This window comes from Nycticebus coucang, chromosome 3 (assembly GCF_027406575.1).
Source record: "Nycticebus coucang isolate mNycCou1 chromosome 3, mNycCou1.pri, whole genome shotgun sequence".
Taxonomy (NCBI): Eukaryota; Metazoa; Chordata; class Mammalia; order Primates; family Lorisidae; genus Nycticebus; species Nycticebus coucang.
This window is the reverse complement of record NC_069782.1, coordinates 160,337,528-160,353,689: the sequence shown is the minus strand read 5'-3', so window position 1 is coordinate 160,353,689 and position 16,162 is coordinate 160,337,528. Positions and strand designations below refer to the sequence as shown.

Genomic DNA, 16,162 nt, shown 5'->3' with positions numbered 1-16,162 from the left:
TTTTGGGTGTGGCATGTGGGGAAGTTTATGTTCCCTTTTTCTACAAGGGTATCTATCTGTTGTGCACCCTTTATTAAGTGTTGGGACAAAAGAGTGCAATCGCGTCAGACGAGGAACCCCACACAGCAGTGTGGTTGGGAGGACAGCGCCACCCTTGCAGCCTTGCATGGCAAAAGCAACTTTGCAGATGTGATTAGGGCCTCGAGATGGGGAGCTCATCTGGATTATCTGGGTGGCCCCTTCTGATGCTAGTGCCCTTACACAAGGGCAGCAGGAAGGTGGTAGGAGTCTGGGAGGCCACGCTGCCCACCTGAAGATGGGGAGTGGGGGCTTGGGTGGTAAGGTGCTGGGCGGGGCCTCCTGGAGCTTCCAGGAGAGCTGGCTCCACCAACTCCTTCATTTTGTGGCCCCGTTTTGACATCTGACCCCCAGAACTGCAAGGCGGAAGATTCGTGTCATTTGAAGGCCCTGTATTTGTGTTGATTTATTAATAACAGCAAGAAACAAATACACACCCTCATCACAATGCAAGCAAAATACTAGCTAACTGTGACAAGTCTTTTTAAATGCATCACTGCATGGCCACAGTGGAAGGGTTCTGCAGGCCCAGAGTGCGGGAGCATTCTCAGACCCTCAAGCCACTGAGTCTGGGATAGAAAAAGCTATGGAAAAGCGCTGGGTGCATACACTCAGGCACAGGTCTCAGCCCATAAAGTAGAAGGATGCCTAAGGAAAACAAACGAACAGTTACCTCAAGCCAGGTGTTAAAAAGTGAATACTGGAGAAACGCACATAGGTAAACAAGGACAGACACAAATCAAAAGGCAAGATGGGAGAAGTTGCTCCCTTGCTATCACAAATTAAGAAAGGCAGACTGGACACAAGGCTGCTGGTCATGAGCCGTGTCCAGGAAACATAGCCAGACAGAAGGTGCGGCCCACAGGCTGGAGAGCAAAGGAACTGACAAGGAGTGACACTGCCGGGGCCTCGTCTGCAACCAGCAGCACTGTCGGGACAGGGGCGTAGGACAAGGGTTTGGTTTAGCAGAAGCCATGAGGGATGGCTGTAGCTGTGCTGGTGCTATGACTTGACCCAGGCAGATGACTGCTGGGTCAGACTGACCAAAAGGGCAGAAGCATAGAGGGTTTGGGATGTCCTCATTAACAGTCTCGGCTTTATGGATGCATGGAACTCTGTGCCTAAAAGTTCACGGTCTTTCCAGGCACACATGGGACAGTCACACAGCAGAATGGCAGTGGCGCTGCGTCTCAGACTGCCGGTGACCAGGGTAGAAACCAGTTACCAGGAGTCAGCTTGTCCACACTGCAACACGCTTGACCATCTCGTGGGATGCAGAAGTGACATGATCATGGACATGTCAAAAACTAGTGGGATGTGGGCTCAGCGCCTGTAGCACAGTGGTTACGGCACCAGCCACATACACCAAGGCTGGCAGGTTTGAACCCGGCCCAGACCAGCTAAACAACAATGACAACTGCAACAAAAAATAGCCAGGCATTGTGGCGGGTACCTGTAGTCCCAACTACTTGGGAGGCTGAGGCAAGAGAATCGCTTAAGCCCAAGAGTATGAGGTTGCTGTGAGCTGTGTGAGGCCACTGCACTCTACCGAGGAGAACATAGTGAGACTCTGTCTCAACAAATAAACGAACAAAAAAAGCTAGTGGGATGTGGATGCTACGAAGCAGAACTGATTGGATATTTCAGCTTTAAATCTTTATATTAGGAAAGGAAAAGGGTTAGGCATTTGAAAGCTCAGTACCCAATGTAAGAAGTTAGAGCAGAATCATCCCAGAGAGAGTGAAGGGCAGGCAGCAGCAGGTGCACGGGAAGAGGGCAGCAACAAGGCGCCAGCAATGCACAGAGGCCCCCAAGACAAAAACGTGTGTTTCTTCAAAAAAATTAATAAAGTGACACATTTTTGTCATGATGATCAAAAAAAATGAGCCACAAATAAGCAATATTAGGAACAAAAAAGTAACACATCTGAAGATGCATCCAGTTTTAGAAGATAATAAAATATTCTAAACAACTTTGTATCAACATGTTTAAAAACATGGGGCAATGGGCAAAGCGCTAGGAAAAAAACACTTTCAGACTCAAGAAGGAAAGAAATGCTAAGTCACGGAAGAAGCCCAAGTGCCCATCGACCCACGAATGGACTAGCAAATTGTGGTACATGTACACCATGGAATATTATGCAGCCTTAAAGAAAGATGGAGACTTTACCTCTTTCATGTTTACATGGATGGAGCTGGAACATATTCTTAGTAAAGTATCTCAGGAATGGAAGAAAAAGTATCCAATGTACTCAGCTTTACTATGAAGCTAATTTATAGCTTTCACATGAAGGATATAACCCAACTATAGCACAAGAATATGGGGAAAGGGCCAAGGGAGGGGAAAGGAGGGGGGAGGTTAGGGTGGAGGGAGGGTAATGGGTGGGGCCACACCTACGGTGCATCTTAGAATGGGTACAGGCGAAACTTACTAAATGCAGAATACAAATGTCTACATACGGTAGCTAAGAAAATGCCATGAAGGCACATAGAACAGTTTTATGAGAATATTTCAGATTGTATATGAAACCAGCACATTGTACCCCTTGATTGCACTAATGTACACAGCTATGATTTAACAATAAAAATAAATTAATTAATAAAAAAAAGGAGGAAAGAAAACCTAAACAATCTTACAACCAATAAAAAAGGAAATTAACAGGTTTAACTCTTCGCACAAAGAATATGTCAGTTTTACAATTTTTTCATTGAATTCTACCAAACTTTCAAGAAACAGATCATGTCAGTCTTACCCTCTTTAAGAACAGGGAGGGGCAAGAAGACAGCTCCGCCCATCCTTCTGGAGGCAGGTCTCATCCCCCCCCCCCAACAAGAAAGAAATAAGAGGAAACTTTCGCACCCAGTGCCCTTAAAGCCCTGTTGCTGTCACAGAGGAGCTGACCACAGGAGAGCCAAGTCCATGTGGCACAGAAGCGTCGGATGACACACACATGCACATCCACAGGGGCAGCGTGGACCACCTCGTCCTGGGGACGGGCCCTGTCCTGATCTACAGCAGGCCCCTCTGCAGGACTTTTGGAGGCAGCTTGTGAAGCCGGGATAGGCAGAGAGCCTGTTCACGCCGTCACTTGCTGTCTCATGGAGGCTGTCCCATACAGAAAGGAAAAAAGGCATTAGGGTGGAAAGGAAGGGAGGAAGTGCCCTTATTGAGGCAGGCACTGTCTACACAGAGCCTCCAAGGGAGTCCACAAGCCACAGCAATTCTGTGTAGGAAGGGGCAGGCTATGAGTCAGGTCAGAAGGCTCCTTGGCAGGCACACTGGCCCATCTATATGACCTGTGTGGCATATAGATGGGCAGCAAGGCGGCCTGGGAGCCTGTGGGGACTGGCCCTTCCTTGAGTCTCAATTTCTCTATACTTGAGAAATTATTGCCATTTCAACTTGACAAAAATTAAAGTGTGGGCTCAGTGCCCATAGCACAGTGGTTACAGCGCCAGCCACATACACCGAGAATGGCGGGTTTGAACCCGACCCAGGCCAGCTAAACAACAATGATAACTGCAACAAAAAATAGCCGGACGTTGTGGGGGATGCCTGTAGTCCCAGCTACTTGGGAGGCTGAGGAAAGAGAATTGCTTTAGCCCAAGAGTTTGAGGTTGCTGGGAGCTCTGACACCACAGCACTCTACCGAGGGTGAAATAATGAGACTCCATCTCAACAACAACAAAAAAATTAAATTGTGCACACTGCTTATTTTTTTATTGAGGGCAAGTTCACGTAGCATGAAGTTACCACCTTAAAGCAAAGCATTCAGCACATTTGCACAGTTGGCCGAGCTTCTCCCACTGCTGAGCACCCTGCTGTATCTCTGTCTTCTGCAGATGGCGGCGCAGGGAAGAAGGAGACCAAGGGCCGGGACTTCAAGCAGAGGAACCTGACCAGGAGGGGCCGGAAGGTAGGCGGGGCAGCCCCTGTGCGGCCTGGGGGTGCGGGTGGCCGCAGTGACCCTGTGCTGTTGCAGGGCAGCATCCCCCGGACCATCCCTCCGGACTGCGTCATCGTGGACACAGACGGCTTCAAGTGTATCCTTTGCCAGCCCCCGGGGCCCCCAGCTGGCCTGTGTCCCTGTCTCTCCTTAACTGAAGTACAGTTGTGGTGGACCCACATGAGGAGGCCCAGGGCCCAGGTGGGCACAGACTCGGGGAGTCCCTCCTGCCCCACCTAGTAGTGGGAAAATGACCCCAAGCCATGCCTGGTGCCCCCACCCCAGCCCAGAAATCTGAACCTGTGCCTATTCCTTGTTGCACCAGATAATTAATTTGCCTCCAGGTTTTTATTTTTCTGAGTGTTTCATGGTGGCCCTCAGGGAGGGGCAGCGGCAGCCATGCCCACCATCCCCGCCTGTTAGAGGTGGAGGGGGGATCCCAGTCCCAAGGTCTGTCTCTACTTCTCTTCTCCCAGAAATGCTGACTCCTGTCTCTGTAACCCGGGAGATTTTGGAACGATTCCGAGAAACGTTCACTTCGAGATGGGTGGGACATCTGGGAAGAAGTCACTTTCCCAGGTTTGGATTTGGGTTCCCAGGAACCAGTGCTAGAGTGGGCAGGTCTCAGGGCACCAGGGGTGCAGCCAGCCCCACTCTCCAGCTGTGAGCAGGTGCCCAGCTGCTCACAGCACCAACAGGTGCCTGGGCCCGGTCACTCACTGGCACGAGGTCCAGCAGCAGGGCCCGCTGGGGATGGTGGGCTTCCGTGGGGTCTGAGCCCTGAAGCCCCAGTCTGGTTGGTGTAGACGTGCCCAGAGGCGACCCAGGTAGAGGAGGGTTGTCCTTGCCATCGGGACCCACTCACGTTCCCACCACTCGGTGTGCACAGGCACAGGGCAAGGTACACAGGGACGGGTGTGGTCAGGGAGGGGTGGGGGCAGGGTCGGGCTGCAGGGGGAGGGGTTGGGGTATAGGCATGAAGGGAGGGGGACCCTGGTCAGAGTGCTGGGTACCATGAGGACCTCAGCATACTTGGCCATAAGGAAGGTCCATTCTAGCACCTTTTAGAGCCAGCACCACCTGTGAGATGGGTATGTTTGGGATAGAGGGGCATCCTCAGGATGAGTGCACACGGATCAGCCTTCATCATGACACCTATGTATGGAACACAGTGGAGGGCCTGTGGTGGGCGCCAGGGACACGGCAACTTGCTGGCTAGGACAGAAGAGGGAGTGGAGGTGGCCCCGGCAGGACCTGCATGCCACGTAGGTGCAGGCCTGACACTTCTAGCCAGGCTGACAGTACCCCTTGCCCTCTGGGGCCACCCCTACTCTTCAGCCAGGCACAGTGGGAACAGGCCTTGGCCAGCTGCAGCGGCTTCTTCTTCTACGGGGCAAAGAACCTCCTGTCCCATCTGCTGGTGGACAGACTGGTGGCCATGAACCTGCAGGGTGAGCTGCAGCCTCCCCACCCCCCACAGGACCTGAGGGCACAAGGGAGTTGCACAGAGCACAGAGCAGGGGCACTGTCACCTGATAACGCTCCAGCAAGGCACAGCCCACCCACTCCCCCAGCCTGGCCCTCTCTGGCTGCATCCTGAGACTGCAGAGGGACTTCCCCTGCCTGGCCCCGTACCCCTTGTGGCCCACCCAGATGTAGCAACCACGGGGCTTCCGACCCTCTGGTCCTCTTTCAGAGACCCCAATTCAGACAAGGTCACCCCACCAGGACTTTTCTAGAACATACTAGAAACATGGCCTCTTTTTGTAGAGCCCTTCTGGTCCTAATGTGGGTGCTCACCACCCGCCTTCCCTGTCACCATCCAGCTGAAGGACAGGGCTCTGGCAGGAGGGGACATGGCAGGAGCAGCAACAGCAGGCGGCTGCCACCCACCGTCATGAGCACAGGGCGTGTGGGCACGTGCCCCCCACATACACTCCTGTGCCCAAGAGGCGGGCACAGTCACAGACCGCAGGCTGCCTGGGGCCTCAGGCACAGGTCACTTGGATATGCAAAAGGGCTGGCAGCTGTGGTTCTGCCTGGAGGAAGGCTGCCCTCCTGCCTCAGCATCCATAGCTACAGACCCATGGGGTGTCTGTGTACCCAGAGCACCCACCCTGCTGGCCTTTGCAAGGGTCCCTGGGGCATGTCCATCCTTTTTGGAGGTATGTGGGCCCTGTCAGTGGCAGCCCAGCAAGCACGTAGACTCTCGTCTCAGTAGCCGGGGTCCCCACACCCAGCACTCTCCCCTGGAGCCCAGATCTCCTCCCCACCCCTGTTGGCCTGAGGCTGGCACTGGGCAGACACCCAGCCCATCTATAAGAATGTCACCTGGTCCTCAGCCACAGGGATGCCTGGAAGCTGACCCCTTGCCCAGGTAGAACCAGAACCAGGCCTCCTTTGGAAGTTTAGTTCCAAGTATGATGGTGAGTGAAGCAGAGGAAATTCCTAAGTTCATGAGGCTGTGTGCAGGCACGGGGGCCTGGCCAGAGACCTTGCTATGTCCTACCAGCCCTGTCCCTGCACGACTGGATGTCTGTGGAAACAGACCCACAGCCTGACCTCAGCCAGATGGGGGGAAGTGGGCAGCTGTCCCCTCTGCATCTGTGGGTGCTCATGGCAGACAATCACACTCAGGATTGCCTTAGGACATCAGCTCCTGTTTTCGTCAGCAAAGATAGCCAGGGTGGACCCCATACCTGTGCACCCCAACCCTGATCACAGCATACAGGCAGCAGCTCTTCCAGCAGCAGGTGGGGGCCATATTCGTGGCCTCCCTCCGTGGCCACCCTCTGTGGCACTGGTGCAGCTCGAACACCTCATCACTGTGTAGTGTTGGAAGCTTCCAGGCATGACAGAGCCAAGACCCCTCTGCTGTGTGGGGGAGATACATGAAGGGCTGAGTGGGTCTCTGGCCACTCCCAGCTGCCTGACACTGTGGTTTGGAGGACACTGTGAGAGCTCCTGCAGCTGGTCAGGTCATTTGTCCACATGTGGCTAGTGGGTCCCTGGAAGGGGCTTGAGCCTAAAGCTGATTGGCCAAGGTACACAGGGCCCAGGACCCCCCAGTGGCCCTGTAGCTGCTGAGCTGGCCTCTCCATGTCCTGCAGAGTGCCACATGATGATCCTGTTGGACCTGACATGGCCCTATGAGAGCACACGGCGGCATAGGGATGGCTCAGAGGACAAGAGGTGCCGGGGGCATTGGCCTGCCAGTGAGGGACTTGTTCCTGCTGGGGGAAACTGGGGGAGGGACTATTGCCCTGAGCCCCAGGAAAAGCCCACAGGGCAGGGGCTGTGCTGGGCGGTTGGAGGGGCTGCTCCAGCCCCAGAAGTCTCCACTGGGCTGCAGGTCAGAGCAGGGTCCTTGCTGGGAGTAGGCGGAGGGCAGAGGGGCAGGAGCTGAGCCAGCACCTGTTTGCTCCCATGGCTGGGAGTGCCCAGAAGGATTTAGCAGCTCTCTGAGACGCCGTGTCTTATTAAATGGCATTTAATGGTGAAGCCATTTGGTCCAAACATGCATTCCAGCTGGTGGTGCACTCAGGGCTGTGGACAGGGAGGGCTGGGGGAGGTGCGGCCAGTCCTTGGTGCAGCCCACAGGAGCTGGGTCCTCACAGCACATCCCAGCTGTCTTTGGAGGTGCCCGTTGAGACTGCCATCCTCCTGAGCCTGGCGGGAGTGCAGAGCATCGCAGCAAACCAGTGGCCAGCACCGCTACAAGACAACGCCCTGCGGGCCAGCGTTCTGTGGGAGAGTGAGTGGGTGCCAGGCCCCCCCAGCCTGCCGGGGTGTCCACACCTGTCTAAGGGGATGTTTCTTTTCCAGATCTGTTGGCCTTGGGCACACCCAGCCTGCCGGGGTGTCCACACCTGTCTAAGGGGATGTTTCTTCTCCAGATCTGTTAGCCTTGGGCACTCCCAGCCTGCCAGGGGGTCCATGCCTATCTAAGGGGATGTTTCTTCTCCAGATCTGTTAGCCTTGGGCAAGCCGATTGGGGCTGTGGTCCGTCTTCTCCAGAAGATGGGAGGCAATGGAGTAGTTAGCCAAGGTAGGGCAGAGAATGCCAGCTTTCTTCTTGCATCACTTTGTGTCCCCATTTCTACTGAGGAGACCAGATTCTAAGGCGTAAGAGCTACACAGGGGGTGAGCTTGCTCCAGCCCGGGAGCCCCCAGCCTGTGCACAGCCCCCGCAGGTGCAGCCTGGTACACACAGGGGCCTACAGGGAACTCTAGCCCCAAAGTCCTCGGAAAAACACTCCAGTCATTAGAACTGCTAATTCCTCTTTAAACAAGTCATACAGATTCTAAATTCCAAAGGTACAGATGGGAAAATCCCAGTGACACCTGTGCTAACTATAACCCCTTTTCCCAGAGCAAGGACTGGTGAGTGTTGGCCACCTGGGCTGGGCAGCCTGGAGGCCATAGTGTGCCAGCTGGGTCACCCTATGCCCATGCCTAGGCAAGAAAGCTCCAGGAAAGTGAATTCCCACGCTGGCGGGCAGGTCCTGTTGTAGCCACCGTGATCGCCCTGTCCTGTCTGACATCTTTCGATGTCCAGGGCCCCGTCCACTGCACAACCTCTCAGGGGAGAGCCCTGGGCAGGGACACAGGATGTAATTGGTCCTCAAACATACCCTCTCACCTTTCAGAGCGAACAGAGCTTAATGGGAAATTGTGGCAACAGAGGAGAAAGGAAAGTCCAGATAAATCTCACACATTGACCCTGGTGAAAAATAGTAAATAAAACACCAAGTAATAGCATTTAGCAGTGCTTTAGAGGAATAATCTACCATAACTAAGAAAGATTTATCCCAGGATGATTTAAAATTATGAAATTTTCAATATACATGACTCCAGAGGAGTTTAACATTTAAAAAGTCATGTGCTCCACAATGCCTGGGATGTAGTGTCTGTATAATTCAGTGCTCCTATAGTGAATAAGAGTGAATGAGAGAATAAATGCCTGGGTGAATGAATGAGTGACTGGGTGAATGAGTGAATGAATGAATGAGTGAGCGAATGAGTGACTGAGCGAATGAGTGAATGAATGAGTGACTGAGTAAATGAGTGACTGTGTGAGTGACTGAATGGATGAGTAAGTGAATGAATGAGTGAATGAGTGAGTGGGGTAGTCGCCTCTGTTTGGGGTCCTCATGGCACCCTGGAACCACAGCACCTACCCCTCAGCTCTCCTGGTCAGGCTGGACATCCTGGAGGGCTGGACAGCTGTGCCCGGCAGCCTGGGCCTTACCACCACTGTCCCACTCTCCCCAGACACGGTGCCTCAGACCTCGAGGGGCAAGGTGCCACTCATGCAGCTGCCTCTGCCAAGCCCGGAGCGGCTCCCCACCACCCTCAACTTGGTCCTCTATGGGCTGCCACACCAAGCCATTGGGTAGCGTGGGGCCCAGTGCCACCTAATGGCCCTGTCATCTCCACACTTCCCTCTGCCTGTGGCTCTGCCTTAAGAAACCCGCGGCCCACCCAAGTCTGCCTGCTTCCTGGGGGACAGCCAGGCAGCTGGGCCCACCCCAGAGCTCCTCCCTGCCTTGTGTGCATTCTGTGGTCATCATGTAGAAGCCATGGCCGTTCCTGGGGCAAGAATAACCTCCCCTCTCGTGAGGCTGCCAGTGCCTTTCCCCATGACCCCTCCCCCAGTGGAAAGCCCCTCCCTGCACTCTGCCCACAGCATGTGTTCTGCTCCTCAGAATAGTGAAACTGTTAGGACCCTGAATTTATTTTTGACTTGAGTGTGTTAGTAAACAATAAAATGTGTCTTCAAGGTGTGGTGTCTGGCACCCAAGGCTACTCCTGGCTGCAGCCCCCATGTCACTGGCCCCACACCTCCTGCCTGCAGATATGAGCACTCTCTTGGTTGCTAAGTGAAGGTTTCCCCAACCAGCCATTCTCCAGCCTCAGCTGTACAAGCACAGGGCCGACAGTCTCTCCTGGGGCAGGGCAGGCTCCTGGACTGCTGGGTCTGTCCACCAGCAGGCAGTCCAGGCCCTCCCAGAGACACATGGAAAGATAGGCGCTCCTTCCATACAAGCCTCTAAGCGTCAGCCCTCCAGGGCTGCTGAACCCAGGACTCCTGGAGGGAGGGATGTTTCTTCCAAATCATCTTTGTGAATTCTGAGCACACTTCTCCTAGGATGACTAGATTGGTTGGGGGTGATTAGTGGTCACTGGTCTGTTTGGCCCTGACCCAGCCACGGGGCCACAGAGCCTCCTGCAGACTTCCCTTTCCTGCCACCCCATGGGCAAAGGACAGTTGAGAGGGGCCCAAGCTTCAAGCCATGGCATGTCCCCACAGCATGTCCCCACTCCTCCCTCAGCCTGGGACCCACGTGTGAAGCGAGTGGGTGACGCCCGATGGGAGCCTCTGCAGGTTTGGTCAGGGCAGCAGGGCCACTCTGCCCTTGGGGCACATCTCTGGAGCCCCATACCCCCACTGGGGTGCCCGAGGGACAAGAATCCAGACCCCAAAGTCGAGACATGCAGCCCAAGTGCAGTACCAATAAGCTCGAGTCTCTGACGCAGATGCCATGAGAGGAGGCCTGAAACTGTTAGGACCCAGATGCAGATGCAGTGCAACAATGGAGAGTTTTTAAATAGCAACAACATGAAATCCTGGTGAAGAGGCTGAGAAACCGGGTCTGCCACATGTGTGGGAGTGTGGGGTTGTGCCGTCTCTCTGGAAGCATACAGCAATTTCTCTAAAACTCCCCTGTGACCCAGCGTTGCACCCCTGGTGTTTATCCCAGAGAGTGGAAAGTTACATCCATACACACCACATACACATACTTGAGTGTCTATAGCAGCTTTACGCAAAATAGCAAAATACTGGAAACAATGCAAATGTCCTTCGACGGGCTCATGGGGCAGGACACCATTCAGCAGTGACAATACATGGACTTCGGCACAACAACGGAGTGGGCCTCAGGGTGACATACAACTCCCGCAGGGATTGATCAGGCCCCAGGCATGATCAGATCTGCGTTGATGTGCAAGGACGCACAGGCACAGGATGAGGGAGGGGGTGACATGAGGGACACGTGGTTCCAGGTCTTGGGCTACATGGATCTTCATATGAGGCACAGCTGCCCAGACACGCATGCACACACATCCACGCACCTGTCCAGCGCAGCCAGAACAACACAGTCTGCAGGCTGGCTTGCCAGTGTCATACCCTGGCTCTGACCGCCGTGTAAAATGTCACCTTTGGGAAGGTGGGGGCTGCAGAGTGCTCTATGTGCTATTTTGGCAACTTCCTGTGAATCTTTAATTTGACAGGGATAATTTTAAATATGCATCTTTGATAATATTAAAAAGTATATGATTTTCCCCTTTTTTGTTTTATTTTTCCTTGTTTCAAATACTGTATATACACATACTCGTTCTAATTTTTTTAAAAAGGTAATGACCTGGAAATAAATTCAAATCAGAGCAGCATTGGAAATATGAGCTTTCTTCTAGAAAGATGTTGGCACACACCCAAACAACAAGAATAAAAGCTTCTGGAAATATGTCATCCACGCGGAATCCCATTTTTTACCTTGCACTGTGTCTGCTCATGTGAGAAATATTAAACACGGAGTGCTGTTCCATGCATCAAAGGCTTTAAAATAACTTTCTGAATTATGTCCCGGCAACATAACAAATCACATTATCAATTAGCTTCCGTAACAGAAGTGGCATTCTGTAATATATTCAAGCATAAAAAAATTGCATAGGTGAAATTTATGTAACCCTAAAAACTATATGAAGAAAAAAGATCACTTGGAATTTATTGGTGATAATTTGCGTGGTGGATCACCCTCTGTGGGAGCGCAGCCCAGCGGGGAACCTGCAAGCCAGTGAGGACGCCTGGCTCGAGGGACAGGGGTCCAGGAGGTGCCATTCTGCCACGCAGGGCCTTGGATCCAACTGACCAGTACCCAGGTGAGGGACCAGCCTGGGATTCCAGACCCTGACTTTAAACAACTCACTCCAGGGCTCAGGCTGGAGGCCCCAGGCCTGTCTTCCCAGCAGGCTGGGTGTTGGGGGCTCCTTATGGCCCCAAGACCCTGGCAGCCTCCCACCCACACGTCTGTGAACCCCACTGTGTCCAGGCCACCCACAGTGACACTCCCGGCCTGACGAGCTCAGGCCTTACCATCGGCCACCTCTCCAACATGTCCACTTATTTTCTTAATTTATGTCTTGAAAATTTCCTTTATCTTTGAAATAAGCACTTAAATAATATGTGTTATTAAAGAAAATGTTTTAAATACCAACAAAGTAACCAAAGGAACTGGAGCAGCAAGCAACCCTCACAGCCACACCTCAGGCCGCTGTTTCACTCAACAGGAAAGGACTTTCAAGTTTCACATCGTAACCCTTTGTAAAGCAGCACCGTATACCCTTGAGATGTTTCTGGGCATGAGGGTGGGCAGGACAGACAGAGGTCCCAGCACAGGGGGCTACAAAGCAGGGTGGACTCCCAAAGCCCCCACCTGGGAAAGGTTGAAGGGCAGGTGAAGAGCACCAGCCGGGCACTGTGCCAGCACTTAAGCTGGCCCCTCCCTCTGTCTCAGGAAATGGCATCGCCCAGGCACCTGCCCCATGCCATGGCCCCCAGAGTCCCTCCCGGCTGCTCCTTCTCTCCCCACCTCCTCCTCTGCAGCTCAGAGGCCTGGGTACCCACGGGCCCCATCTCTCCCAGAATCTCTCCTGGAATTCACAAGTGGGACGTCCCATCTGCGCCTCCACGTGAGGCCTGGCAACCCCTCGACCTTGGAGGGCAAGTCCACAGTCCCAGCAGCTCTGAGCAGTGAATTCCCAGTCACAGCTCAACGAGGCCTTCCAGATTGATTTGGATTAAGGAATTAGGTGGGTTAATAAAACTAAAATGTTCACAGATGCTTGTGTGTAAATTTCTATTAAGTTGCTTCATCCAACACTGGTCTCTAATAGTTTAAATAATTCTGTATTAAATAATTAAAACTCTATTTTCAATTGCTGTGAACAATTGTTTTCCTTAATGATCTTCCTAGAGAAGCCAGTAATTTTATATCTTGTAAAAATGATTAAATGGCATCATTATCCCATATCTCTGAAATATAACTCAGCAACTTCAGGAGAGGCCATTTGTATTCAATTACTGCTGCTGTGCATTAAGCCTCTCGGTGCTTCTCAATACCATGCGTAACCCTACTGTCTCCTCATTTTATTATGACGATGATGAAGATAGAAACAACCAGTTTAATTATCCCATTTCCAACAGTGAAATCAATTTTCAATGCGTCTTCACCCTTATTAAAAAAAAAAAAAAAAAGCATCTGTGGTTCCTGGGAAGAGCAGGCCAGGGCGAGCATCCGCAAAGTGGCCACTGCAGGACCCCTCCCCAGCTCTGGCCTCCTTCCTTTCTGTGGCTGCAGAGTGGGACAGGGGGTTTGAACTGCACCCTCTGAGCAACCCCCCTGCCCTTCTGTGTCAAACCTCAGGCTCTGCAAACCTCAGAGGAGCCTGGGCCCCTGGTCTTGGTGTCTCGTCCCCGGGGGCTCCTGCCCCATCCTCCACCCACACTCCTCAGGTTCCCGAGGGCCTTGGGGTGGCAGGTTTCCTATGGGACACCCGGCTCCCTGGCCCGACCGGAGCTGACCTCCTGGCGGCCTGTGCCAGCAGCTCTGCGGGGGATTTATCACGGCATGGAGACGTTTCCCTTTGTCAGGGTGATTCAAGGGACGTGCCCGGCCTTGCTACTCAATCACACCGGCGCTGTTGGCCAGTATAATCTAATTGTTTGACATTTTTATCACAATTCATTGAGACCAGAGAGAGATGATGAGATTAATACCCCCATGCAGCCAGCTAATGGCCGGCATGGTGCTGATGGGCCAAATTGCAGGGGCCTCTTCCATGTTCTGATTATGGATTTAATTCTTAGTGACAAGAGGCAGACACAGGTTAAAGTAATGGGTGGAAGGGGTGGTACCCCACCTTCCACCTTCTAATGGGCACCCACCCAGGGGCCTCCCTGTGTGCTGGGTTGGCTGGGTCCCTGGGGGGACCAACGGTGCTCAAGCAGCCCAGGAAGGGGCCAGGATCATCCAGCCTACACCCTGCAATCCCAGTCCTAGCAGTGTCCTCTTGGGGTGAGGCCTGCTGGGCTCAGAACCATCCTGCAGAGAAGCTGGCACTGCTCAAGGACCCAGCTCAGCGGGTCGCCATTCTATGGGGTGGGAGGCAGAGTGAGGTGTGAACCTTTCAGATACCTGGAGAAGCGTGTTTCTGGGGCTCCCAGCCCTGAAGGTCCTTAGCATGAAGACCCCCTAAAAGCTGGGAGACCTGCAAGGACCAGAGGCAGTTCCTTTTACCCAAGTGGCCCTGTCCCAGGCAGCCCCATGAGAGGCAGAGCCCAGGGCCAAGGCCACAGGACTCACACAGGGTGGCGGCTTCGCTCTGTGGGCTGTGGGGGCCCAGTCTCCTCCCCATCTCTGCAGCCAGCCTACCTGTCGTGGAGGGGACAGAGCTTGAGACATCTCAGAATCCTGGTGCCTCTCCCTGGATCAAGTTAGGAATTGACTGAAGGAACTGAAAGGAATCAGTAAGAATTAAGATCTTTGAGTAATAGTTCCTCCCACCTCCAGCTGAGCACATGGCCATTCTGTACAAAGAATATACTTCCCACCTCTATTACAACATGCATGGACATTTAACTAAGTTCCAGCCATAAGGATGTCCATAAAAGGAGGGGCCAAGCTCTTCTCTTCTCCCTTTCTGCTGGCTAGAATGGAATGTGAGGACTGGAGCTTGGTAGCCTCATTGTACTATGAGGTAGAACCCACATGCTGAGGTTGGCAGAGCCACAGTTAGAAGTGATAGTCTTAGGATCACTCTTTCCAACCCAAATAGGACCCCATTTATGTGAGAGAGTGACAGCCCTCTCCCTGGTTTAGTCACTCACCACAGAACCTACCCTACGGTGCAGTCCATGGTGTGTGCGGGCGAGTCTGGTATCACATGTCGTCTTTCCCTGAAGTGAAGTCTTTTCAAGGCAGAGCCATTTGGCTTCAGGAGCAGGGCCTCAGCCTGCTGTCCATGCTTTTCTGTGGTCCCCATCCAGCATCACTTCTAGGGATGAAGGTGTGTCTTACCCAGGGCCACTTCTGTCCTGCTTGTGACCCAGAGGAGAGGCCAGATATTGGGAGAGGCACAAGGATGGGGTGCAGAGAGGCCGGTCAGGCCAGCAGCTGTGGAGAGCTGATGTGGGTCTCTGTCTCAGTGCTTACAATGCCCAGCTTCCCAGGGAAGGCCGTATGGCCCCTTGCACAGCGGACATGAACGTGGACAAGAATAATAGGCAGAGATGCTCAGTGAGAGGGAAGGGGAAGGAAGGAGCATCACTGCCCCCAGTGGAGAGCCCAGCACCCTCGTGCTCAGGGCCTGCACAGCGGCTCCACATGCAGAGGCTCTGGGTGCCAATTCAGGCAGCCCCAAGGCCAGGGCAGGCCAGGACATCGTGGGGGCCCCACTCGGGCCCTGCTGTTCACTCCAAGTCACTCTGGGTCTCACGCCTGCATCCTCACCCTGGCTCTGGGACAAGGCCCTGGGGTGCATGCTTCTCTCTGGGCCACCCCTGACACTGCACACAAAGGACTGGCTAGAGCAGAGCCTATACAGGCAGAGATACCTGTCAGAGTCACTCTGATAGTCATGGCAGTTCATTCTGACCAGTAATACACACAATTAGGCTGCGAAAGAAAAAATAACCAGCCGGGCACAGTGGCTTATGCTGGTAATTCCAGCACTCTGGGAGCTGAGGAGGGACGGCCCCTTGAGCTCAGGAGTTCAAGACCAGCCTGAGACTCTGTCTCTACCAAAAGTGGAAAAACTAGCTGGGTGTAGTGGCATCTATAATCTCAATTACTCAGGAGGCTAAGGCAGGAGGATTGCTCAAGCCCAGAGTTTGAGGTTTGATGCCACGGCACTCTACCCAGGGCACAGAGTGAGACTCTATCTCAAAAAAAAAAAAACCAAAAAAAAACAAATAGAAAAGAAAAGAAAAAAATAGCCAAGACAGAAGCCAGAATATGCCAGTGTGTGTATTATTTTTATGTGGTGACAGGTAAGAGAGAAGACACAGATATTTTAAAC

The 16,162-nt window shown here is 53.1% G+C and overlaps 1 protein-coding gene across 12 annotated transcripts in view; it reads left to right on the top strand.

The window, feature by feature from the left end:
* Positions 1-11,547, top strand: part of CFAP46 (cilia and flagella associated protein 46) — a 105,801-nt gene extending 94,254 nt beyond the window's left edge. For 8 of the 12 annotated variants that reach the window (XM_053584431.1, XM_053584432.1, XM_053584428.1 and 5 more), the window contains 9 exons: positions 3,921-3,994; positions 4,061-4,121; positions 4,190-4,225; positions 4,501-4,603; positions 5,363-5,475; positions 7,135-7,216; positions 7,642-7,778; positions 7,992-8,072; positions 9,299-9,812. In XM_053584431.1, coding sequence (XP_053440406.1) covers positions 3,921-3,994; positions 4,061-4,121; positions 4,190-4,225; positions 4,501-4,603; positions 5,363-5,475; positions 7,135-7,216; positions 7,642-7,778; positions 7,992-8,072; positions 9,299-9,423 — 812 coding nt within the window. In that variant the 3' untranslated portion in view covers positions 9,424-9,812. Of the gene's footprint in view, positions 1-3,920; positions 3,995-4,060; positions 4,226-4,500; positions 4,604-5,362; positions 5,476-7,134; positions 7,217-7,641; positions 7,779-7,991; positions 8,073-9,298; positions 9,813-11,440 lie in introns of those variants that run through there. The other 4 variants (XM_053584427.1, XM_053584434.1, XM_053584433.1 and 1 more) reach the window with 4 other exon arrangements.
* The last annotated feature ends 4,615 nt before the right edge of the window (positions 11,548-16,162 follow it).